At 47.1% G+C, this 25585-nt stretch overlaps 1 protein-coding gene across 2 annotated transcripts in view; it reads left to right on the top strand.

The window, feature by feature from the left end:
- YTHDF2 (YTH N6-methyladenosine RNA binding protein F2) overlaps nucleotides 1-21696 on the top strand; it is a 31084-nt gene extending 9388 nt beyond the window's left edge. Inside the window, exon 5 of one of the 2 annotated variants that reach the window (XM_075908849.1) lies at nucleotides 20797-21696. In XM_075908849.1, the coding sequence (XP_075764964.1) occupies nucleotides 20797-20820 (24 nt within the window). In that variant the 3' untranslated portion in view covers nucleotides 20821-21696. Of the gene's footprint in view, nucleotides 1-727; nucleotides 2695-20796 lie in introns of those variants that run through there. The other variant, XM_075908850.1, reaches the window with a different exon arrangement.
- The last annotated feature ends 3889 nt before the right edge of the window (nucleotides 21697-25585 follow it).

Below are 25585 nucleotides of genomic sequence, written 5' to 3'. Positions count from 1 at the left end.
TTCTTGGAGGTATGTTTGCTTTGTACTACAGACTCATATTTTCTTTGTTACAGTATATGCTCTGGCTCCCAGCCCTATGATGTCTGTTATGGAGGAAGTCACTTAACCTCTCTCTCACTATGGTATCTCAGGGCCTGCTTGACTTGTCAGATCACTTTGAGGCAGCCTGGAAAATCATCTTTAAGTTTTCCTGCAGCTACTGTTTCATCACTTGAATGAGAACCAGCATTTGGGTTCCTGGCTTCTAGTTTTGTTGATCATTAATAAAATAGATACTTGTGTTTCTGCCTTGTGACTGTTGCTGGCAAGAGCAAATCTTGTCTGTGAGCACCTCAGCTGGCCACCTGAAAAGGATTCACATACCAATTTCAAACTCTGCCCCAGCAGCAGTTAATGGCAGACTGCCTGTCCATGGTCTGTTAGACCTCTTTTGTATTAGAGAAACCCCACAACTAAGGGCTCTTTGTCTCTGCAGTCAGTGGAAGATGGCGCTTTGTACATGTTCTGCATTCTTGTTCCTTGAGGCTTAAACATCTCAGTTTGGCTGATGCCTAACTTTTAACAAGCTACAACTGTTCCATTTGGTTTTGTACTTGGCCAAGGCCATTTCAGTACTGTCGCTTCTGCAGAGCAGCTTGTACAGAGTGACTGTGACAAATGTAGTCTCTCCTAGCCCTCTCGCAATTCTGGGGAGTTGGACTCAGTATTTTCTCTCCTGTTTCTCAAGTTAATCCTTTTAAGAATTCCTGCAACCGAGATATGTTGGGGTAACAGATTTCTTTAGAGCACTGAACGGTCTCTTTAGAGCATATCTAAACAGTCATATGAGCGATGTTTTACTTTGATGTTTGTTCCGTGTCCTCTTACACACAAATTTAGACTTTTAAATTCCCTTTATTATGAGCAGACCACTGGGCCTTCTCTTCTGCTGGGTGTCCATTCTTATGCTGGTCCCCACTTCTTCCCTGTCCTTAGTTTTTGTTCTGTTTTCCAATCCAGAAATAGGTTTTTCCAGACCCTTTAATGTTCTATCCAAGACTGCAGAAGCTGATAGCTCCTATTTAGGCTGGCTTCAGGTTTCTCAAGACCTTTAACAATTGCTCCCACAGTAAATTCCATCACTGACTGCGGTAGTGTATGAACTGCTTTATTTTTAAAATTAGTAGTAACCCTTTGTTACCAGAAGGTGTAGCATTGACTTGAGAACGTCAGAACAGCCATCCTGGGTCAGACCTAAGGTCCATTTAGTCCAAACTGTGTCCTCCACCACCACCTTCCAGATGGTCAGTGGTTTGAGCTCACCCTCCCTCTCTCCGCAGAAGGGACCACGTACTGGAACTCAAGCCCTGCTTCCTCCTCTTCCCCCTGCGAGGTTAGAGTGCCAGCACCGGCTTCCCTTGGTGGTTGGGGGTGGGGGTTAAGCCCCAAAACTCCCTGTGAGATCTGGCTCATGGGGAAGAAGTGGAGCCGGAAGCAGCTCCGTGTGCTGCCACTGCTTCACCCTCAGCTGGGGGAACAGCTGCACGTGGACATGCTGCCTGGAGGCTTTCCCCACTACTCCCATTGGCTGGAATTGAGGCCATTGGGAGTAGCAGGAGGCCATGCCTGGGACACAATGTTTGGGAGCAGCATGGATCCCGAAAGCAAGTACAGTAAGTGCCTCCCTCCCCCTCATGCCCAGCCCCCCTGCACTTCCACACTGCTCCTGCACCCTCTCCCCTGGCCAGGCACGCTACTCCCAGCCTGCTTCTGTACCCTCCCTTCCAGACCTTGTACCCTCACCCCCTCCTGCACCTCACCTCTTGTCCAGATCCTGCACCCCCATCCCTATCCGCCTCATTGGTAGCCTTGTTCCGCACAATGAAACCCTCATTTTTGTCCCAACCCCAGAGCTGTGGAGGGTTCTCCAAAATCCACTTACCCTGGAACTCCAGAACAGAAATCTGGCCTGTGGGAAGCCCTCAATCCTCCCTGTCTCTCCCCATCACCCCATGGGGCTGGAGCACGGGAGGAGTGAGGTCTCAGTTGGCGGCCACATCAGTGGGTTTTTTTTGCCTCTTTCTTGTGTGGTCCCCAACTGACTTTTCTGTGGGTCAGTGGGCCCCAATCCAAAAAAGGTTCCCTGCCCTGCCATAAATGGAGACAATATTGAAACTTTTTGTTAGACAAATTAATATTTTACTTCATTTTAAATGAAGTTTGGTAAACTAACATGAAAAAGTTAAAGTGCACTAGCGGAATGGTTCAGGTGTAACTTATGTAATTAACAGCAAGTTTCCGTTAGCAATTGGTGGTCCAGGGGAAGGGTGGCATTGAGCCAGGTGGGCCATGGGCCAAACAGTTTGAGAACCACTGATCTAGTCCAGTATCCTGTCTTCCGACAGTGGCTATTGTCAGGGGCCCTAGGGGGAATGAACAGAACAGGTAGTAATCGAGTGATCCATCCCCTGATGCCCATTCCCAGTTTCTGTCAAACAGAGGCTAGGGATGCCATCCCTGCTCATCCTGGCTGAACATCTTGTGTATTCCTGGGTCAAAAGTAATGCAGGTAAAATCATGAGTGCTCCAAGAATCGCAGTGGATCTCAGTTTTATAGCTCTGTTCTGTTGCTTGGCATTATGAATTGCGTGTAAACCGTGCACACACGTTCTGTGGACTTGAGAAAGGCATTTGCATAAATATTTACATGCTTCAGTTCGAGTGGCAACGTGTCGTGTGTTTGCTTCACTATTGGTAAAAGGATTCTTTTCAGAAAGTAAGAATGAAGCTTGTATTGAGTCTTGAAGAGCTGATTTGGGTGTCAGGGTGCATCTGTTAGAATCTCAAAGTAGGAACATGGGACTTACCAGATGGACCATTATTTCCTGAAGTGTGTTCTTTTCCCACTAGCTGACACCTGAAGCTTCATAGGAATATTAAACCTCCTTTCAAACACTATAATAGAGAACTAATGCCACTGCCAGTTTTGAGGGGTGCAGTTTGGGGAATAACTAAAGTATGTTAAATCTGCATTTGCTAACCAGCTGGATTTTTTTTAATAGTCACATTTAAAGCACTTTTTTTCAGCATGCTTTGTCGTTGGTTTTGTAGTTGGCTAGAGAAGGGAGGAGGGGAAGTACTTTCCAAAGATTGGTGGAGATGCTCGTGATTCTTCTGTTACTGTTCTCTTGCCCAATGCCTGTTACGTTAGCCTATGGATCACGATAAAACCATTCTGAGTAAACAAAAATGTTAGAACTCCCTTCTCTGTGTGCTTGGTTTTACTTGGGTATTGCAGCTCTTGATATAAGACTTTTGTTTGCACTGACATGGCTCCTTTCATCCAGCTGTTGGTCATAACATTACCTCCCATTCTTGTACTGACTCTGCAAAATCCCTATGTGATCAATTTTTTTATGTACCAGTGCTGAATATCCTTGCTGTCAGGGCCGGATTAAGGAGAGGGCTAGCCGGGCAGCTGCCCAGGGCGCCAACCTATGGGGGGGCGCCTGATGGCAGCTATAAGGGGTGCTGCTCGCCCGGCTGCGCGGCGCCCCTTAGAGCTGCCATCAGGCGCCACGCGCCTGAGGCTGGGGGCTGTGTGGCGCCCCTTAGAGCTGCAAGCAGGCGCTGTGCGCCTGATTGCAGCTGTAAGGTGCGCAGCGCGCCGGGAGGCGGGGCTGCACATGCGTTGGAATGGCTCGAGCTGGCCCTGCTTGCTGTTACCTCTTAATGTTCTGAAATGCACATCACAGTTCCAGCCTTCTCTAAACAGTATTCTAGTTCAGCAGTTCTCAACTACCAGTCTGCAGACCAGTACCAGGCCTCGAACTGCTGGAGCTGAAACTGGCTGTTTGTGACAGCTCTGGGGGTCAGAGTGGGGGTACACCTCAAGGCCCCTAAACAGCCTGGAGCTGAAACCAGCTGTTTGGCACAGCCCCTTGATGGACTGGTAACTTTTTTGCATATTCTTTATTTGCATAATGAATATGCTGATATGCAAGTGAAATGCTACCGGTCCACCAAAAGTTTGTGAATGGGTTTGCCAGCCTGCAGTATAAAAATGGTTGGGAACCACTGTTCTAGTTGATATATTTACAGTGATAGAGGAAATAAACTACTCTGCTTGTCCCGGTACCTGCCTGTTGAGTGTAATACTCTGTATTTTGCCTTTTATCTGACTTCAAGGCACTTTATTGTAACTGAAAAGTGAGCCTCATTATATACTTGAGGAGTTTTTGAAAGGTGGAAGAGGCAAAATGTATAGCTCTTTGTTGTATGCTCTCAGTGGTCTCCAACCTTTTTGTGCTTGATTGCTTTTAATTTACGTGCAATCCAAGATCTCCCTTACACTCTAATACCCTGGTCCCTCCTCCTTTGTGCCCCTTCTCTGAGACACTCACTGCATCTTCCCTCCCTTTCATGAGGCTGGGGCAGAGGAGTGAGGGGCAGGCTGTGGCCTTGGATTAAGGGATTTGGAATGTGAGAAGGGCTCTGAGCTGCAGGCAGCTGGGATGGTGGAGGGGGTTCTAGGTGCCGGCTCTGGGAAGGCATTTGGATGCAGGGGTGCTCAGGGCTAGTGATGCAGGACTAGACGTAAGGTTTCAGGATGTGGGCTCCAGCTGGACATGGCTTACCTCAGGTGTCTCCTGGGCGGTAGGGCAGTGGGGCTAAGACAGGCTCACTTGTGCCCTGGCCTTGCACTGCTCCCAAAAGCAGCCAGCAAACTCTCTCCCAAGTCCTGTTGTGCCCCCCTCTCTGCTCTGTGGAGACAGGATGCAGGTTGAGAGAGGAGGCACCTTGATGTCAGCACCCTCCTCTCCCTCACCTGCCCTGCACAGCAAGCAGGAGGCTCCTGGGGGGACAGCCCCAAGACAAGGGACAAGAGAGGGGCAGCTGAAGTGCCAGCACTTGACAATAGCCTCTTGGCCAAACCAGTCAGATGACCTGTCAGAGGCTCCGAGATCTACCAGTAGATCCCATTTTTTACTGGTTGGTGACACTGCTCTAACTCATACACATCCTTCCTCCTTTAGAAGAAAGGAGTCTTTCCTTTGCTGTGAAATAAGAATAACCAGAAGCCGTCTTAGTACAAACAAAGTGGGAATTAGATTACGAAAAGTAACCCAGTTCTAGTTAGTGCAGGGACATAGAGGATTGGTCTACACTCAAATTTTAGGACTGTGGAAAAACTTTGCACCCTGCATGACCTAGGTAGGAGGCTGGTAAATGCAGCTGGGCTGATGGAAGACTTCTATCCTCTCAGCACTGCCTCTCCAAGAGGATGGGTGTACTACAGCAATGAAAAAACATCCACACTGGAGTACTTGCGGCACGGCCAAGGTGTCACTGTGATTGTAGTGTAGAAGTCCTCCGAGTTTGTGAGCTAATACATCTCATTAACCTACAAGATTTTAATGGCTGTTAAAGTCAACTGGTAGCTTGTGAAGCTGATCCCTAGAAGTTGTCAAGATGAGATTGTTTCTCGAGGATTGGTAATCGGATTAAGAGCCTTTCACCTCTAGGTCACAGGGTCAAATGCAGGACATGTTGCAGGTTACCAAAAGGCATTGTCCTCTGGCTGGGAATCGCCTATGTGAAATGAGTTAATCTCAGACCATCCTGCAGTGAGCTAATCGCTTAGTAACAACTGGTGTCCTTGCTGGCAGTCTCAGTGAAGAGGCAAAGGAAACTGAACTCTGTTCTGCTGGAGGTGATCTAGGCAAGGGCCAGTTTGCAGAAGACTTTTCTTCATCAGTGTTGCCTCTGTCCTTGATCAAAGCAAACTTAATTTGCTTAAATTCTCAATTTGCTTAAGTTATCTTATTCGCTCTTATACAAGCTGTGTACCTCCCCTGTTAATACCCCAATGAACTAAAATGGAAGCCTTTTTAATGTGGTGGGAGTCAGGTTTGTCCCCTCCCAGTAATTCATAGTAAAAGTGCTGCACTCTAGGGTTGGGGTTGCTGTTCTTCGAATGGTTTTGGCGAGCTTTAGGAAGAGGATTCCCTAGATATTTCCTGAGATGTCAGTACATGGAGGGGAAAATGTTGTAGTGATGCTGGGTGGGTGGGTGGCTTTTAGGGAAGTGTTGGTAACTTACTAGAACTGTTGTTAGCCCTTTGGTGGAGGGCAGTGTCATGTAACTGTAGATAGCTTTGCCCTTATTACAGCTGTTTCTGAAGGAAAGCTATTTGGCTCTGAAGCTGGATGTCAGTTGGTCATTTTGTTTTCTGAAAGCTCACTGCAGCTAAGCACATACCTAGAGTTCTCTCGCCTGCTGCTTCTACCCAGTGCAGAAATATAATTGGTCACGTGACCCTAAAGCTGATTAGGATCTAGGACGAATTAGGAAGGTATTAGCGTGTGAACACATGAACCTCTTACCTTCAGAGTTTTAGTTGGTTTAGCTTTACCGGAGCAATTCACCTCAGTTCAATGTGGTGAAGTAGATGACCTGTTTAGGTCCCTTCCAGCCCCACACTTCTCTTTGTTCTTAGAATGTATTTCTGAAACACTTTTTCTGACTGGGTCACTTTGTTTTGCTTTGTGTCGTCTGTGTGTGACCTGTGACAAGCAAGTATTTAAGAGGATTCTTTTTGTATTTTTGTCATCGTATGAGCATATTAGCAACCGTTATTAGAACCTGCCTTATTTTCTAAAATGTTGTCTGTTGTACTGAGTAGTAATACTAGAAATTACAGCATTACAAGTTAAGCCAATTCCTCACTGACACACAGCTGGACAGCTGCCAGATACATTAGTGCAACTGCACTTCTACTGCAGCAAAGTTGTCCAAGGAAGTCTTGGTTAACAATTGTTATGCAAGTTGATCAGTGGGCTACGGAGTGAGTGGTTGCTCTTTCCAATGGGTAACTGCCCCATATGCTGCTTCTTAATTGAAGGATGGCCTGTAGTACTGCATTGAATCAGTTTAATAACATTGGGGTGTTTTGTGAGCCATTCTATAGGAGAACTAAAAATGTAGACAGCAATTCTAGTGTCATACTACAGGTTGAACCTCTGTTAACTGGGACTCTGGTCGTGCAGGACCAGAGTGTCCTAGTGGAAGGCAGGGATTTGGTCAGGAGGCTGGCGGCTGGTCCAGGGCTTGGGGTGGGGGTAGGGGCAGATATGACCTCCCCTGCTCTGGCAAAATCCCTTATCCGGGATTGGTCTGGTCCCGAGGGTGCTGGGCCAGGGAGTCCATCCTGCATTAGAATTTCCTTAGTAAAAGGACAGTACAGAGCAGTTTTGTGAGTAAACTACTTTGCTATTGTTTGTAATGGAATACCAAGTTTCTATCTTGCAAATAGCTTTTCTTTTATTATTTTATTATTCTCCTCTGCCCACATGTCTAATTGATCTTGAAATTAAAATGGCATTTTTTCTTTTCTGTGTGCATTGGTAGTGTGTTTTGATTTGCTGTGCTCCTTTGGCTGGCTGGCCTAAGAAATGACAAAGGTATAGGTCCACTGTTAAGTAGCTACCTTTTTAAGACTTCCTTGGCATCATACTAGATCTTTGAGATTAAAGCCCTGAGGATCATTCACTTTAGAGTCTTATGCAGCAGGTCATATCTTGGCCCCAAACAGGTTGATACTTGGGTATTAATGTGTTTAACACAGTCCTATACAGTTGTAAAGAACTTAGGAATTTTTAGAAATCTTGTGTCCCAATTACCTTTTGCACCAGATTTCTTTTTAAATACCTATGAAATAGCAAGATTTATATAAAGGTCATAGGGGGTGTTACCCTCCTTCCTAGAGCTCATGGAGTGAATTTTGCATCCGGTGGCTAGTGGAAGTGAGGAGAGAGCAAGGCCAGTTGTCTGTGGCCTTGTCGTAAAATGAATATAAAGCTCATCTTGTTTGTGAAGCACTTGTCTAGACTTCAGTGGTTTTCAAACCTTGCTGTCTCGTTTGTATTGTATGACCGAGTGCAGCGGAGGCTTTGTATTGAGATTCTGAAAGTGGATGAACTTCCCTTTCCAAAACATCTTGTGGTCCAAAATGGGTGGTGCTAACAGCTAGCCAAAGTCATAAATCAATTTCATGTGACCCTGAGTGAGATTTGATCCCGAGCCTGCAGCAGTGGTGCATTACTTACTGTAACCTAGGCATGTCAAGTGCGTTTAATCAGCTAATTGAGTAGTCAATGGGATTTCCATCGGCTAGTCGATAATGGAGGAGACTGCAGAGCTGCAGCAGGGTTAGCTCCCAGCCCCAAGAACTAACCCCACTGCAGCCCTGCCTTTTAAAGGTATGAAGAGCCTGGTGGCTCTCAGTGCAGCTCTGCCTTTTAAAGTGTATTAAGAGCCACCAGGCTCTACTTACCTTTAAAAGGCAGTGCTGCAGTGGGGAAGGACCAGGCACAAGCTGGGAATCAGCTGTCCTAGCTCGCACCCGGTCTCACCATGGAGATGGTGCTGGAAGTAGCATTCAAGCCAGCTCCTCCCAGCGTCAGCTCCTGCTCCTCTACCCTCCACCCCCGTAGCTGCCTCTCTCTGATAAAGGGGGAGGAGGGTAAGCGACTAGTTGAATCACTACTCTACCTGACAAGCATATGCTTATTGGGTAGTTGACTAGTCAGTTGCATCCCTACTGTAACCATTGCAGATTACAACTCTCAATTTAGATGGAATAAATGGTCCAAAGGTATTAACATAAACCAATTGCCATGGCTGCCAAACCGCAGCAAGCCCCGCTCGCCAGCCGTGCTGTCTGGCAATCTGTGCATGCGCAGATCGCCCGAACCTAGCTCTTCCGGGTTACAGTCTACTCGCCACAGGCGAGTAGATTGTATTATTTGTCGAGCCCTGCCAATTGCTGTAATATTAAATGGTGTTAAATATGGTCCGGGGTTTTATATCCAAAGACTTGGCTTTGGTACTATGCAAGCTAAATAGAAGACTCATGATTTTTTAGAAATCTATATAGGAAAATACAGTCAAAACATTTGAAATGTAAAGTATTAAGTTTTATACTTTAATGACATCCCATATCCCTCTCCCTTTAGCCGGAGGAAATGTATAGACTGGAAAACCCCATATTCAATAGTCTTCGAGAATACTAACCACAGAGAGCTGTTCTTTTGGGGCGGAAAGGGAGGAAGCTGATGTTAGTGGGATTGTTGCCATTGAAGTCCATGGCTGTTTTAATCTCAGCTAGAGTCAGTAAAGGTGGTACGGTCATCTGGGTCCCTCTGGTCTGGTCCAGTTAGAATGTCTCATGATCAGGGTGGCAGGAGATAATGAAGGTACTAGCCATTCTGATGACACTTCCTGCAGTAGCCAATTTTTCTCCCCAAAGTGATCTTGAAGAGCCCCAGAAAGGAATGATGGGTGAAGTAATCAGGTGTCATTTTGTTTACCAATTAAATCTAGTTTGACTTACCAATTTTGCTTCCTTCATTTTTTTTGCTTCTACAATTTTCTAGTTTACCGTGCATGATCTTAACAGTCCTTGAATTATACCAAGTCTGTCTGTTTATACAAATGCAATTTTCCTGTCTTCCATTTGCACCTTTTCACATGAATACTTGTTTTAAGTTATGAGCTTTCACATACAATTAAACCCACAATTAATAATATTCAACAGTGTTCAAATAAAGGTTCTTGGTAATTGCTATTGATTTTTATTAAAGCCGGACTGGGCAACTTTAGCTCCTGAATGTGTAAGTCCAATTCAGAAAGTGTCCTGAAAGACACAAGCAGGGAAACAAACTGCCTGGTAACAAAGTGTTGTCAAACAAACAGAGCCAGCAAACTGGAAAACATCCATTATTTCCTTATGTATGGAATGACGTAGCAGCCAATATGTACACATGAATAGCTGATTATGTAAATCCAGGGACAAGGGATTGGTCCTGCCTTGGGCAGGGGGCTGGACTTAATGATCTCCTGAGGTCTCTTCCAGCTCTGTGATTCTAAGGGGAGAAGACTGGTCTTGTCACAAACCTCTTTCTGGGCCTCACCAGTAGCACCTTGAAACTTACAAGAGTGGAGTTGGTTTACACAGCTGTTGACTCTAACTTTGAACCATAATAAAGCTAATGAGTCTTGTAAGTACAGTTGGCTGTTCAGGAAGGTGGTTACAGTGCACAGTTTCCAGATGGAGGTGGGAAGGTGTTGGGAGTGTTCTTAACAGCTGAGTGTGGGAATAGGGAATCTTGTTTCCTTCACAGTATCTTGGAATGGAAGTTGCAAAACTCTTTTAGACTAGGGATGCAAAATCCTGTTTGTTTTGTTAATTGGTTAACCAGTATGCTTAAAGGGGGAGTCATGTGCAACTCCAGCCTGGGAGGGGCAAGCAAGGGGGGCTCTGTTGCCCCCCCCCCCCCCCCCGGGCAAAGCTGGAGCAGCCCTCCACCCATGACTGGTTACTCCAAGTACTGGTCACCCATTCGCATCTCTACTGTACACTAAAGCCAGGGGAGAATTGGGTGGAAAGTAGGGATGTTAAAATATCAATTAATTGGTCGATTAACCTCATGAATTCTTATCAGTTAGTTGAGTATTCTATAGTCCCTGGGGGCAGGGCTGGCAGCCAGTGCTCTCTGGCCTCACTGTCAAGAAGCCCCCTCCCACTCTGCCCTACTGCCCCTGTCTGGGGCGGGTCTGAGCTGCCAGACCCTGTGAGAGCTGGAACTGAGCCAGGCTGCCTGCTTGTCCAGCTTTAATACACTTAAAATGCAGAGCTGCAGCAGGGGTAGGTCCCAGACCTGTCCCAAGCCAGGACTGAGCTGGGCTGCTGGCCAGCCTGCTAAAAAAATGTGTGGAGGGGGAAATGCACATAGTCTATATCGCATTAACCTATAAGCTTTTGCTTATCAGATAATTGACTGCACTATTACATCCCTAGTAGGAAGTAGAGAGATAAAATCCCAGTTAATTAGTTAGCCAGTTAAATCCATCTTTGCACTTGGGGCTGCCAGGTCCTGGGAGGAAGGGGGGGTGCTTCCCCAAGCCTGGGCCTGGATCAGCCCTCCGCCCTTGGTAGGGTGGTACCAGGTAACTGGTTACCCATCTACGTCCCTAGGTGGAAGCTCAGTGGTGCTTAATAGATGTCTCTGGAATCCCACTCAGAAGGCTCCCAGACCTTGTATTAGCTTCTGATGGGTAAGGTGTATTGATACATCTTTAAAATCTTAACTGTGGTTTTGAAGGGGGTTCAAATGCATCTCTTCGCTGACAGGGGCCTACTGGCTCAGTGTGGTGTGGCTTTGGGCAGTTGGTGTCCAGCAGCATGTTAAGATTTCCCTTGGACCCTGTGCTGTTCTGTTTCCTGTGCAAGTTACACTCTTCAGGCCCCCTGCTTCCTGCAGTGGAGTTCCTCTAAGTGTGTGTAGAAATTGGACTTGTTGCTTCAGAATGCAGTTTTGATATGGCGACTGAACACTGCCAAATTCGTCCTTCGCAATAGGTGGCATCAGTATTGATGTTGCCTTGAAAACAGGTCTTGGGGGATCTGAGCATGTCTGCCAGCCAGCTGGTGACCAGAAACAACTGACAACATGTAACTGCCGCTGCAGAAATAGAGGCTGTTTTTCTGAGGCTTCCATGAAATCCCTCCTCATACCCCAGCTCCCAGGCTGGATGGCTGACATAAATGCAAGCTGTGGTTTAAAGCGTGCGGATATTGTGATGGTTGGTGCTCCGTAAGTGCTTGCCCTACGCTGCTCCTGTTCTGGTTACAGCTCCTTTTGAAAGAGGACAACTTGCTGTTCCCTGTTAAATCAAGGCCTACAGAGTAATCAGCTTGTTGATTAGCTACCATAGTGATGAGCATCCTACACACTTATTAGATAGTATGCTCAGTTTTTATGCTGAAGCAAGAACTTTCTAACTGCCGGGACTCGCAAACTCAGTCTGATAATGTGATCCGGCTTTTCAGTCTGTGCCTTGGACCTTTTGAGAGAATCCCTCTCCTCCTATATCCTGTCAGAGCAGTTGAGGTTTGCTGGAACACTTGTGTTGTACATGCCAGTGATTCAAAATTCCAAAAGTGATTACATATCCTCCTTTGGCACATGATCCCACAGATGGGATCCATTTTGCTTGCCCTTTGGTCAAGTTGCAAGGCTTTCTAGCATGGTGTGGCTCTCTGATATTGACTCTAATTTTAAGGAGCTCACTTACAGGAGCACTAAGTGCAATGCAGATTGATAACTAAAATTCAGCCAGAGTCACAAACCAAAACGTGGGGGGAGAACTGTGGACTGACTAGAACTAGTGTTTGTTGATGTGTGGGTCTGGGTAGGATGCAGCTGTATTGGCTCTCCAATGCTGGCAGTAGCAAAATACCGTTGTGTAGGTAAACAGAGCATTTAAGACCCAGAAGTTACACAGGGCGTGAATAAGCATAGTAACAAGGTGCTATTTTAGTAAGTCATTCGTACTGACCATAGCTACACTTCAAGCTGATCTTGTTGGAAAGGCTGGCTGTGTGTAGCTAGGGGAAAAATTCATTGGTAGAAACATCATTCTTCTTTCTAATTCAAATCAGAAGTTAAACTGACTTGTGACATAACTTTGGAAGTCTTGAAACTATCAGTTTGGTTAGGATTGACTATGATCTGACATGGGTGATCATAAATAGTTTATTTCCAAGTAAACAAAATTGATTCTGGATTTAAAGAATCCTTGTTGTTCCAGAATCCCTATTGCTGGAAATGGGGCTGAATTCTGCCCCGGTCAAGGTGCACATCTTCCGTTGATCTCTGCTGGAGTTGTGTGCATGAATCTGAAGGACAGAGTTTTAGTCACCATGCATATGACTTGAGAGGAAGGAGAGTGGTCTAACGTACGGGGTTTCCCAAATTTCATAATGTGGCGCTCAGCCTAAAAGTTAAAGTCTCACCACTTCTGCCAATCAGGCATAAAACCCACCCCTGTGCTCATTACAGCAGTTGCTTATGTGGAAAAATGTCAGGAAAGTAATGTGTTGAAATGAGACAGCACTGGAACCAGACCACCCCCACCTGCATCAGACATACTTGGCAAAACTTAAACAACAACAAATAGTCTAAAACTTAAGTGCTACCAAACTCAGCTACCCCTCTGAAGCTTTTGAACATACTTGGCAATCACTGGTGTGGTAGTGAGGGTGTGAGACTGGAGGTTGAGTCCTGGGTTCAGTGTCTAACTGTACCCTGGATAAATCTTTCTCCATCTGTAAACTGGGAATAATACTTGCCTGCCTTGTTGGAGTGTTGAGGGTAAGTGCTACTTCTAAATCAGTGTGAGCCTCTGAGAAGGGCAATTAAATAGCAGTGAGGGAGGAGTAGGTTGGACATCAGGAAAAACTTCCTGCCTGTCAGGGTGGTTAAACACTGGAATAAATTGCCCAGGGGGTTGTGGAGTCCCTGTCTCTGGAGATATTTAAGAGCAGGTTAAACAGACACCTCTGGGGGATAATCTAGGTAGGGGAGGTAGGGGACTGGATTCCATGATTTGTTGAGGTCCCTTCCACTTCTAGTGTTCTATGAATCTATGGTTCAATACAAGTGCATGGTATTGATACCTCTGTATCCTCGTCTTTTCGAATGTGCTGTGCTCATAGCTTATAGGTGCTAGTTACAAACATTCAGTTAAGTCTCTTACTCTTCCTGCCACAATTGGCTCTCAAGCTGTGTGCCAGGAAACGGCATTCTCTTGTCTACTCCACTAGATCAGGGATTTTCAAACTACTGGGTCGCAGAATGTCAGGCACTGGGTCGCCTTGCTGTAGGGTGACCAATGGGGGTGTCCCGGCACCACAGACTGTGCTGTGGCCTGCAGCTGGTCCAGCTCCTAGACCAGGCTGGATGGGGTTCCCTGCACTGTCTGGGCATCAGCTTTTGGGGCCTGTGGGTGAAAGCAGCACATAAAGCCACTTGTGCACCTCTGAGCCAGGCCTGCTGCTGGCCACTTCCAGCACCCGCTCTGAACCCCACCCTCACCCCTGCCTTGAGTTTCCTCTCACCCTGAACCTCTCTGCCCTGCTCTCCAGGCTGGAACCCCCTCTTCTACTGGAAAACCCTTGTCCTACCACCCCAGAGCCTGCACACCAAATGGAGCCCTCTTCTCCCCACCCCCACCCCATCCTGACCCTACCCCATCGTCCTCCCTCGAATCAAGATAGTTACATTGGGTCATGGGAATCAACAGTTTTCTTCAACGGGGTGACAAAGAAGGTTTGAAAACCACTGCACTAGACTCATTCATTCAGTAATATCGCAAGCTAGCTTGTTACATCATGACTTCCTCCCTATAACTATGGTGACATGGCTGAAATTAATTACAAAATTAGGGTAATTACAAAGGCTTCTAATTGCACACTAGCACTGTCTGGAATGGAGAATTTTGGGTGTAACTCTAGCAGAACATAGCATGTCCACACATGTATTTGCAGCATGGCATAGCTGCCTGTTCCACTTGCTCCAAGCAAGGATACATTTCTTGTTATCCACTGTGTTGCTCAGACATCCCGTTGTTGACCCATGGTACTCCTGCCCATCTTGCATTGACACACAGCTCCGGCTCCTTCCTCGAGTCCTTCTTGCATTGTTTGTTACACTTTGGCCTTGATAAAGAATGGCCCACAATTTTGTCATCCATGGAGTCACATATCATAGTTGATACCGGCAGGCACACACCTGGGTCCTTTTCCTGGGATTTCGCATGTCTGTGTGGGTATTATCTTGTCAGTATCCCTGCTCTTCTGAGATCTGAGGGAAAACCAGAATAGACACATTATGGGCATTAATTCCCTCCCCTTTTGACCCAGAAAATCTGCCTACCTCTCTTGTGGTTCAGCACTCGTTACCCTTGGAGAGCAAGACCGAGAGGGAGCGGGGGGCAGCTTCACTGCATTGGATGGTGGTGGACTGTATAGAAGGGACATCATCTCTAGGCCAGGGCCTCTTTCATAGAAGAAAATGCAAATGAAACTGCTCGTTCAGCTACAACCAAAAGCCCAGAAAAACTGGTGCCATGAATGGAGAGAATGAAATCTTGCCCCGTACCTCCTTCAGTGCTCATAAGTGGCTGGACTGGAGTAGAAGGAAATTGGATGAGAGCATAAACCCAGGTCCTTGTTCTGTGCAGCACAGCGTCACTTGCAGCAATAAACAAGCCAAACATCTGAATAGAGACAAATAAATTTTTCTGCACCATCTTGTTATAAGAAACACCTCCAATATTCTGTGACGTGAGGGCAGTAGCAGAGTTGTTCTGTCAGTTTGGCACTAGTTCTTCCAGCTGATTATTCAGTTGAGAAATGTGTAGTACAGCCCCCCATCCTGACACTGAAGAGTGCATTTCTAGTAGGGATGTGACAGGTTAATCAGTAAGTGTCACCCTAAATGGGTTTTGCTTATAGGTGAAGCAGTGGGGGCTGAAGCAGCTTCCTGTCTGCCATGGGCAGAGCTGCTTCAACCCTGCATGGGCCAACCGCGGACAGGGATAGCTCCGGCCGTCCAGAGCAACGCGGGGGAAGGGGGCACTCCAGCCCAGTTGCAGCGGGCCGGGGCGCTTCCCCTCTCGTGGGTTAACCAATTAAATGGGATTTTACATCCCTAATTTCTAGTCTGCTTCCTTCAGTCTCTGGCCCGCCTCCAGACTGTATGGAGGATCCATCTCTGGGAGTCGTCTTGGGTTGTGTTGTCCTTTTGTTCTTGCATCCTGACTCTTTCTCCATATCCCCTGTCATTCCTTGTCTCTTTCCTTGTGCATGCTTTGGGGTAGCTGTACTTTCACAGATGGGAAAGGAGAAAACAACTGATTAAACCCATGGTTTGGGGGTTGTCTGGTCAGCTCATGGGTTGAAGAGTTTAGCAGGGCTGCAGCCGCTATCTGCAGGACCAGATGGGGCTCTGTCACTTGGAGCTAGAATGTGGGGGACAGTTCTAAGCCTGTGTTTTCCTGCAGCCAGCTTAAAACAATCTGTGCCTGAGAAGATGGGGGGGGGGTTCAGTTTATGCAACTGTGGCCCCTCTCCCTGAATGGGGGTGGCATATTGCCACCTGTCCGGGGCTAGTGAAATGTGCTGGAGACAGAACCAGGAGGCAGAGCAGGACTAAGACTTGGCAGTTTCATTTCGATGTGCAGCTTCCCCCGTGACATGGCTTTATGATTTGTGCTGTGGTGCCCGGGGATGAAAATGGCTTTGGTGATCCGTTGTGCTTGCTTGCTGCAGTTTTATGTTCTCTTCAGTTTGCATGGAGGGGCCACGCTAGCCCAGCTGGGATGGAGTAGCCTCCCTGCCACGGACAGGTGCTGCTCTGGCTGGCCTGAGTGCCCCCTTGGCTGTTGCAGGACCTGCTAGGCTGGAGCAGCTCCCTGCCCATGTCAAGCCCTTTCAATGAGCTTCCAGCAAGAGACCACAAGGAATGACTAGGTAGAGAGAAGGGGGCAGTCAGTAACTGGACATGGACACTAGCAGGCAGACATAGCTCATCTGTTGGCAGATTTTTGGTATTTGTATTGACATTCACGTTGCTGACTATTGAAATAATGCTTGGAACAGACTTAAGTTAGCAACTCCTTTTGCAGCTTATTTTTTAAACCTTTGTGGTAACCCGGACTCCAGTTCTGTGGCAAAGCCCCTTGATTATGAAAAAGCAGAGGGGGAAATTTGCAGTAGCTGCATTGAACGTTTAAAAATAATCAAACATGAAAACAAATGAAATCCATGCAGTAGCCAAATCCATGCAGTAGCCACTGAGGTTTCTTTGATAAGAAATTCAATTTAATTTACTCTTTTCCCCTTTCAGTTTTCAGCATGTCCAGATAAAAAATAATGGCAATGCATAGACTGTGGTGCAGCGGTTGTCGAGGGGAAGTTGGGAGTTTTGGCAGCTGGGTAGTGGAGAGCCCAGCCATTGGCCCTGGGAAAGCATTGGAGGTGGTTGTGGGTTTTGCAACTACCTGTTTCTGTTACAGTGATCAGCAGTGACATTGTTGGTATTTTCACTCCCAGACAGATGTCAGTTTGAAAGTCTCCTTCTACTGAATCAGTTGCTGCACCAAGAGATTGGAGGGCAGTTATTAGCATGACACCAATTTCGGAAAAAGACCCCAGAGGATCGCCGTTCCAGTCTTCTGGCATGATTACAGGCCAGGAAGCCAACTTCAACGCCAGACAAATGGGTTGAAACTAGAGCAGTGATGGGCAACCAGGAGCAGTGAGTGAGCTGCATGAGTGGCCCTCCATCTCAGTGGCTCACATGACCAGTGGTGGCAGCCTGCAGCCCGCTGGGGTTCTGCCTGCAGCCTGCCGAACCCGTCGACCTTCCCCCGTGCAGCCATGCACCCGTCTACCCTCCTCTCAGCACTGGGGCACATTGAGTGCCATGAATTGCCTGATTTGCTCTTCTCCCCCTCCCTCCCAGAGCTTGAACAGCTGATTTGTGGCTTTCCAGCTCTGAGAGGGAGGGGGAGGAGTAGGGACAGAGCATGAATCAGCAGATTCACGGAGCTCTGAAAGTGTTGGGGGGGGGGAGAGTAGGAAGTATGGGGCTCCAGTGCGATAAGCACCTGGAGATGGGGGGCAGGCAGGGACGACTCAGGCCACAGGTGGAGCCCCAGTGGGCTGCATGCGGCCTACAGGTTGCCCACCACTGAACTAAAGAGCTAAGTTATCAGACACCTAGATGAACACAACATGGTGGTGAAGAGTCAATGCTGCTTTGAAGGGAAAACTTGCCTCATCAGTGTGTTGGGATTCGGTGAGAGTGCTAACAAACGTGTGGAAAGGCTGAGCCAGTCATTGGGGTGTACCTCAACTTTCAGAAAGCCTTTTGACCGGCTCTTAAGTAAAGTGAGCACTGTGGGATACGCACAAAGGGCCTCTTGCGGGTCAGTCACCGGTTTAAGTAGGAAACAAAAGATAGGAATAAATTGGCGGTTTCTACGAGGGGGGGAGAGGTTCCTGAAGGGTCTGTACTGAGTAGGGATATAGGAATAAATTGGCGGTTTCCACGAGGGGGGGGGAGAGGTTCCTGAAGGGTCTGTACTGAGTAGGGATGTAAGTGACTGGTTGCTTCACCCTCTCCCTCCCTCCCCCCCCCCCCCCCCCCCCCCCCCCCCCCGCCATAGAGGCAGCAAGGTACAGGGAGCAGGAGGGAGGGGGGAGAAGCTGGCTTCAAAGCCTCTTCCCCCAGCACTGTCTCCATGGGGGGCAGGGAAGTAGCTGGGACCAGGCATGAGATGTGAATCAGCTGATTCCTGACTCGTACCCAGTCCCAGATGCTGGGACTTCGCTTTTTAAATGTATTGAGAACCTGTTGGCTCTTAATACATTTAAAAGTCAGAAGCACAGCAGGGGAGACCCAGTGTGAGCCAGGCCAGCTGATTCCCAGCTTGTGCTGATTCCCCCTCCCCACCCCCTGCTGTACTTCAGCCCTTTAAATGTATTAAGAGTGGGCGGGCTCTTACTAACTTTAAAAGTCAGAGCCGCAGTGGGGTTAGCTCCTAGGGCTTGGAGCTAACCCCGATATGGCTCCCTCGCTTATCAACTAAACGCCTAGTCGATGGAAAAATCCATCAACTAGTCAATGAGTTAATTAACCTATATTTCACATCCCTAGTACTGAGACCTGTGTTGCTCAACATTCATAAATCTGGAAAAAAGGCGAACAAGGAAGTAGCAAAACTTGTAGACATCACAAAATGACTCAACGTAGTTAAGTCCAAAGCTGACCCTAAAGTGTTACAAAGGGAACTTGCTAAACTGGGAGGCTGAACTGTAAAATGGCAGATGAAATTCATTGTTCATTCCAAAGTAATGCACACTGGGAAAAAATAATCCTGACTCTGCATACAGAATGATGGGGTCTAAGTTAGCTCTTCCCAAGGGAGAGGTTCAGGGAATCATTCTGGGTAGCTCTCTGAGCACACCCAGTGTGCAGTGTCAGTCAGAAAAGTAACAACGTCGGGACAGTTAGGGAAGGGATTAATAACACTATTATGCTATTGCATAAATCCATGGTATGTGTGTACCTGGAATACTAGCTGAAGTCCTGGTCAGCTCATCTCGGAAAAGATGTATTAGATTAGGAAAAGATGCCGAGAAGGGCAATAAATGACACTGCACACTTACATAGCGTCCATACGAGGAAGAGGATTGGGACTGTTAAACTTAGAAAAGATCCTGAATGGTGTGGAGAATGAGAACATGGAAATAACATTTACCCCTTCACGTAATGCACGAGTTAGGGGTCATCCAAAGAACTGATTGGGCAGCAGGCTTCAAATAAACCTAAGGAAATGCTGCTTCACGCAGCTGTCCGCTGGTGGATGCATTGCCAAGGGATGTGGGGAGAACCAAAAGTAGAACTGGGTTTAAAAATAATTACGTAAGTTCATTGAGAATAGGCCATTAGCCAAGAAGGTCGGGCAAATGCATGCGCTGGGTGTAAGCCTCCAGATGCCAGAAGCTGGGAGTGGATGACAGGGAATGGATCACTCAGAATTGCCTCGTTCTAAGGGTGTTAAGTATCGGGTAATTGACTAAGCATTTGCTTATCGGATGTCGACTAGTCCTTCACATCCCTCCTTTGTTCTGTTCATTCCTTCTGGAGCGCTGAGGTACGGCCACGTTTAGGTTGCAGAACTTGCCATTTTGTTCAGTGAGGTGGGGCCATTCATGACTCTTATACTGAATGCTTCGAAAAAGGGACCCATACGGACCCATGAGATGTCAGCCAGAGTGCTGCTTTTGCTGCAGTGCGGCTAGAGACATTGGTTTGAAAATTAAGGCCTGCGTTCTGGATCATGAAGCGTCTTTGTGAAGCATGAATCCTGTGGTGGTAGGATTCAGAGAGGCTTGGTTTTAGCGCTGAGCAAGCTCCTTGGCAGTGGCTGAGGGCCTGAACACACGCTGTTCTCAGTTCCTCTTCTCTTCTTACTAGACAGGAATGAGTCCATGGACTCCTGATACACATTCCCCCCTGAAAGCACCTGAACCCTCCTTTCCCATTCAGGTTCTCTCCTCCCCACTGTTACCTGCTCAGTCTCTCCACTAATTTCTAGCCTGATAGGATTGAGACTGAAGGCAGGTCTCTCGGGAACGGCTTTCTGAAGATGCATTTATGGGAGTGGAGAGGAGCCTCCTGCTTCACTTCACCTTTGAGGCAATGGAAACCCTCACTGGTCACAAGCATAGTGACTGCCTCTACCTGGTCCCCCCAGAAAGACTGTTTCCAGTGAGTTAATTGGCACAACTTTAGCAGTGGATGGTTTCTTTAGCTCACTAGCTTGTCACTATCTGCCCTTCTTTCTCTCACCCATTTCCTTACACTGGGTAGGCTGGACAAATCTGAGCAGGTGGCATCTGTCAAAGCTGTTTTTTTGTGTGAATTTGATCGGGAGGACCTCCCCCACTTGCTGTCTGCAAAAGATGTTACTGAGGTAGGAAGAGGAAAGGAGCCAGGAGGGTTGTGGTGGCAACTTGTGTTTTCAAGGGGAAATGTCAGGAACTGGGAGGCTTCACACGATACGATGTGAGCACGTTGTCACGCTAGCCATGGGCAGCTGCCCCTTAAAGTGAGCGCTTACTCCTTAAACAGAAACTATTCAGCTTAGTTATAAAGGACCTCTGCTGCCGTAAGCCAGACTGTCTCCATTAATATGTGGGTCTAACATGGACCCAGGGAAGGTCTAGGAATACTGATCCCGCTTCAGAGTGGGATGTGGCCTAGATCTCTTGACACCCATTCCAGCCCTACGTTTTGATGACTTGGGTATGAGATCGTAATGAACAAAATCTCAGGCCCTCTTGACCATGAAAGGTTTGCAAGAGTTACTCTAAACTAACCTTTTCTTTTCTCCTGCAGGAACGCCAAGGCCGTGTCAAGTAAAAGGCTCTTTCCCAGCAGAGGTTGCATTCGGGATATCTTTCAAAGAGAGAGGAGGAGGAAAAACACCCCAGAGAGAATTAGGACTTTTTCTTAATTTCATTGACTTTAAAACAAAAAAAACTTACAAACTCGCAGTTTAAAAACAAGTATTGGAATGTCACAAGAGACATAGGACTAAAAAAAACAAAAACAAAAAAAAATCCCTTCTAGGTAGAGTATAGGTAAAAACTGTCCCCTTTCTTTTGGCTTTGGTTGTGATTTCAGAGCATATGCTTTGTTTTTTGTCTTTTTACTATGTTTTTGGATTTGAAAGTCCGTAAGTGGCATATGCCTTTTCTCTAATTTTTAAACCCTGCTGCATCCCTTTCTTCCACTTTCCTCGTGCCTCCTTTTCCCCTGGTTTTGACATTTGCACTTGGAACACCGAGTTGTGACTTTTTTTGGACATCCGCCATAGAAAGTGGAAGAACTATTTTTTCCTTGGACTGGAAGAAGAGGAATTTTATGAAAAATTTGGCTTTATTTGCCTAGAAGAATCGAATGGAAATTGTCGCCAAGGATGCGTCCGAGGGTGGTTTGTTTTCCTCTGACCCTTTGTTACTCAAAAGTCAAGTACTAGGAGTCCTAAGAAATGTTCTGTTCTTGTGCATTATATGGATTACAGATTAAGTCTGGATTAATTTGATTTAAAGGCTGAGAACAGTGGTAAAAACTTGTTTTGTTTACAGGAACATGAATTTTGAACGAAAAATATTGTAAAATGTGTAGTGAATATGTTTCTTCAGTTTCTTGTTAAGCCAATGAGGAATGGGCATTGCCTTTCTTTTCACCATTAATCACTTCTCAATAATAAACGTGAGATCCTGTTGAGCATCACTTTTGTTTTCCATTTTGTTTTCACTGTTAGGTGCTGCCCTGGATGTGGCTACCAGGAGACAGTACGTGGGGAAAATAAAATTGCAAATGGGGCAGCAGGCTAACTAAAATCTGGCTCGTTGGCCATTGTGTGATTCACATACTGGACTTTGAGCCAGTGCTCCTGGCTTCTCCCGTTGGTTTTAAACAGCTTCATGGGACCCAGCGCTCTACTGCCACCTTCCTTTTTATTTGTGTGCACTCTAACCATCCATGGGACCTTGGTCTCCTCCAAACCCTTCTCTTGCTCTTTGGAGACTGGCTTTAGCAGGTCAGTTGGGCCCAGTTATAACACAACCCTTGTCACCCAGATAGGGATGTTAAGTAGCGGTTAACTGGCTAATTGAGTAGTCGATGAGGAAGGGCCGTGCCTGCTCACTCCCGGCTCATGCTTGATCTCAGCACAACCGCCCGTTGCTGCTCTGCATTTTTAAAGGGAAGCTGGCAGGAGAGGACATTGGTTGAATCCCTGGTCCCGGGTCTCAGCACTCACGCTGGCTTCCCTTTAAAAATGCAGTGTGCCAGGGCAGGGGGGACGGCTTGTGCTGAGACCTGGGACCAGGGATTCAGTTGGTGTCCTCTCCTGCCGGCTTCCCTTTCAAAATGCAGGGGGCAGAATGAGCGAATAGTCAGTAGTGCTGCCCAGTAAGCTCCTGCTTATCAGGTAATTGACTAGTCGAGTATTCCTTTACATCCTTAGACCCAGACCCGGCTACAGCATGGTACTAGGGATTATTTAAATGTGTGTGAACAAGATCAAACTGGTCTATTACTGACTCACGTTACAGCAGTGAGATGTCTGTTAAAATGTAATTGGTGGTGGTCTGTGGTAACCATAGTAGTTCTACTAGTGTCCACTGGCCATAAATATGAAACATGGCTTCTGGGGATTGACTGGACCGGCTCAGGATTGCCTGATAAATTAGTACAGCTCCTTTAGTTAACATGCCAGCTTTTTACATTTGGAAGCCTGGCTTCTAAGGGGCAAAAGTTAAAAATGATATCGATCCCCAAGGACATGACTCGTCAGGGTGTCCCTGTTTAGGAAGATCAGAATGGGAAGATCAAGGGTCCTGCAGATGGAGATTGCAGTGCACTCATGCCGCATAGGGAGCCTCGGCTTGTAATAGCAGGAGATGCCGCAGGTCAGGATCATGAGCTGTGAGGGCCATAGTTCTCCAGCCTCCATTCCAACATTCCCTCTCTCCCAAGTGCAAAAAGAGCCCTTGTTGCAATGGGAGGTGTACGAGCTACTGAATTCTTTCCAGTGAGTAGGTTAGAAGACCCTCCTGAAGCCCTTTGAAGTCATGAGGGTGGACTTGGATCCAAGAGCTCCTTTGGCCTGTGAAATAGTTTGAGATCGAAAAACCAAAAGTCCAAGTCTCCTGCTTGCCTTGTTTTCTGCTGAGCCGACTGCAAACAGACTAACTCCTGAGCTGTGGAACAGTATGGGCTTGATTCTCACTAGTGAAACAGGATATTAAAATATTTTGTTATTAAATTGGTGTTGATTATCAAGTGGCTTTCACGATTGCTAGCTGGCTCCTTTCCATTTCCATCACCTGAGGCAAGGAAACTGGGCTGGTCTGTTTCATTTCCTGATTCTCCTGGACTAGTGCTAGTTGTTAGAGGAGGTTCTCTCACTGAAGGGGAGATATTTAACGCCACAAAACTGGGGATGTAATAGCGTAATATTAATGCTATAGACTACATACATTTCCCTCCTTCCCCACACTCCTTGCTAGTAAATTTTTTTTTTAGCGGGCTGCTGACCAGCCTGCGGCTCAGTCCTGTTTGCACCGGGTCTGGGACCTACCTGTGCTGCGGCTCTGCATTGAAAAGTATACAGTAATTCCTTATTTAACGTGGTAGATACGTTTCAGAAAATGATCGTGCTAAGTGAAGATGTGTTATGTGGGGTCAATTTTCCCATTGAAAATAATGGAAAAGGTGGGGGTTGTGTTGGCGCTCGCAGCTCCAGCCTGCACTTGTTAGCAGCTGGGACTGGGACATAAGGTTGGGGGAGAAAGGGGGGACTGGGTTACAGCAGGGAGGAGAGGTGTTTGGCTCTGGGGAAGGAAAGGGGAGGACAGGAGAGGGGCTGGCCGCTGGCGGCTGGGTTTCCCCGGCTGGCCAGTCACCGGCAGCTGCAAGGGGCTTCCCCTGCCTCCTTGCAAAGCGGTGGAGGTTCGCTGCTCTGTTCCCTGGCGACCCCTCCTCGCCGTACGCAAGGAGGCAGGGGAAGCCCTGCATAGCTGCTGGTGACTGGCCAGTTGGGGAAACCCAGCCGCCAGCTGCAAGCGGGGGGCAGAGGAGAGGGATCGAGGCATCCGGCCAGAAGGGGTCGCCGGGGAACGGCACAGCGAGTAGCGAACCTCTGCCGCTTTGCAGGGAGGCAGGGGAAGCCCCGCGCAGCTGCCGGCAACTGGCCAGCTGGTCAGGGAAATCGTGTTATTGTGGGGACAGTCGGCATGTTCGAAAAATGTTCACTCCCCCCCCCCCCCCAAAAAAATGGTGCTATTGCGAAAACATGTTAAGTGGGCATGTGTTAAGCGAGGAATTACTGTATTAACACCCAGGTAGGCAGGCGGCCTGCTCAGCTCAGTCCTGGCTTGTGGTGGTCCAAGACCTACCCCTGCTGCAGCTCTGCATTTAAAGTGTATTAGGAGCCAGGCAAGCAGCGTGGCTCAGTTTTGGCTCTGTCTGGGAGCTCAGACCACGCTCTGGACAGGGGCTGCTGGACAGCACCCTGTGCTGCTGCCTCTGATACAGAGGCAGCAGCAGCACAGAGTGGCAGGGGGGCTCCTTGGGAGTGAGGCGAGAGTGCACTGGCTGCCAGTCCCACCCCCTACAACTACATGGTAGTCGTTTAACCGGTAAGAATTCATGAGGTTACTTGACTATTCAGTTAACCAACATTGAACAACCCTATACAAAACCTAAACTGTTAATTGTAGAGTTTAATGAGGAAAAAAACCGTGTCATGGCTAAACTAACTTGAGTGCTTTGTTTCAAGGTTCCAGGTACGTAGATGTACTATTAACTGCCTCATTGTCTGATTACTGAAGAGCACAGCCTCATTGCACAGGCTATCTACCACCCTCAAAGGAGTTCAAGAGAGCTTGGTGCTTAGCTCTCATTGGATTTAATGGGATTTGGGCACCTCATTGAAACTTCCAGACCAATTTAATCCCTTGATTTCTTCATCTGTCCTGTTCACTGTTCCCTCTGTTTGCCTCTGCTCAGCATTGTAAATGCAAATGGATCGCTTAGGTTTTACAGGTACACCAGTTTGTAGAAGGATTTCCATTGGAAAAACTTGATCATGAAAGTCTGAATAGTTTTAAAAGCTTCATGACAAGGACAAAATTGCTGGAAAGAGCATATAGTGTATGTATTGAAGAGGCCCTGTCAACTGAAGAGGTCTTACCTAGGCCTGAGTCTCAAGTCCAAAAAGGTGTTTTCTGTCCTGTTGTTCCATGCGACTGACACTACTTTGCCTAGTCAATTTTATTATTCCCTTTTGTGTAGTCAGGTCCAGTTTTAGTGTGATTCTTCACATAGCAACAGGGAAAAGACATATTAGAGGAACATAAAAATGTTATTTGGAAACACCTCAGAATTGTACTAGGATTTGAACTCAGATGTAATGAAAATTTCTACTGCTCTTGGGTTTTATTTTAAATCTTTAATTGAGCTGTCACTTTAAACAACCTGGGTTGCCAGCTTTCTAATGTCTCATTTAATTTGAGATGGCCTCACACAGAGGTTGCTGCCATTTAGTCCCAGGTGCGCTGGCGGTAGTTTGTTCCCTTGTGTTAGCTGCATGTGTGAGTTAAAATCTTTTCAG

This window comes from Pelodiscus sinensis, chromosome 25 (assembly GCF_049634645.1).
Source record: "Pelodiscus sinensis isolate JC-2024 chromosome 25, ASM4963464v1, whole genome shotgun sequence".
Lineage (NCBI taxonomy): Eukaryota > Metazoa > Chordata > Testudines > Trionychidae > Pelodiscus > Pelodiscus sinensis.
Note: the sequence above shows the minus strand (reverse complement) of the source record. Positions and strands in the feature narration are given on the sequence as shown.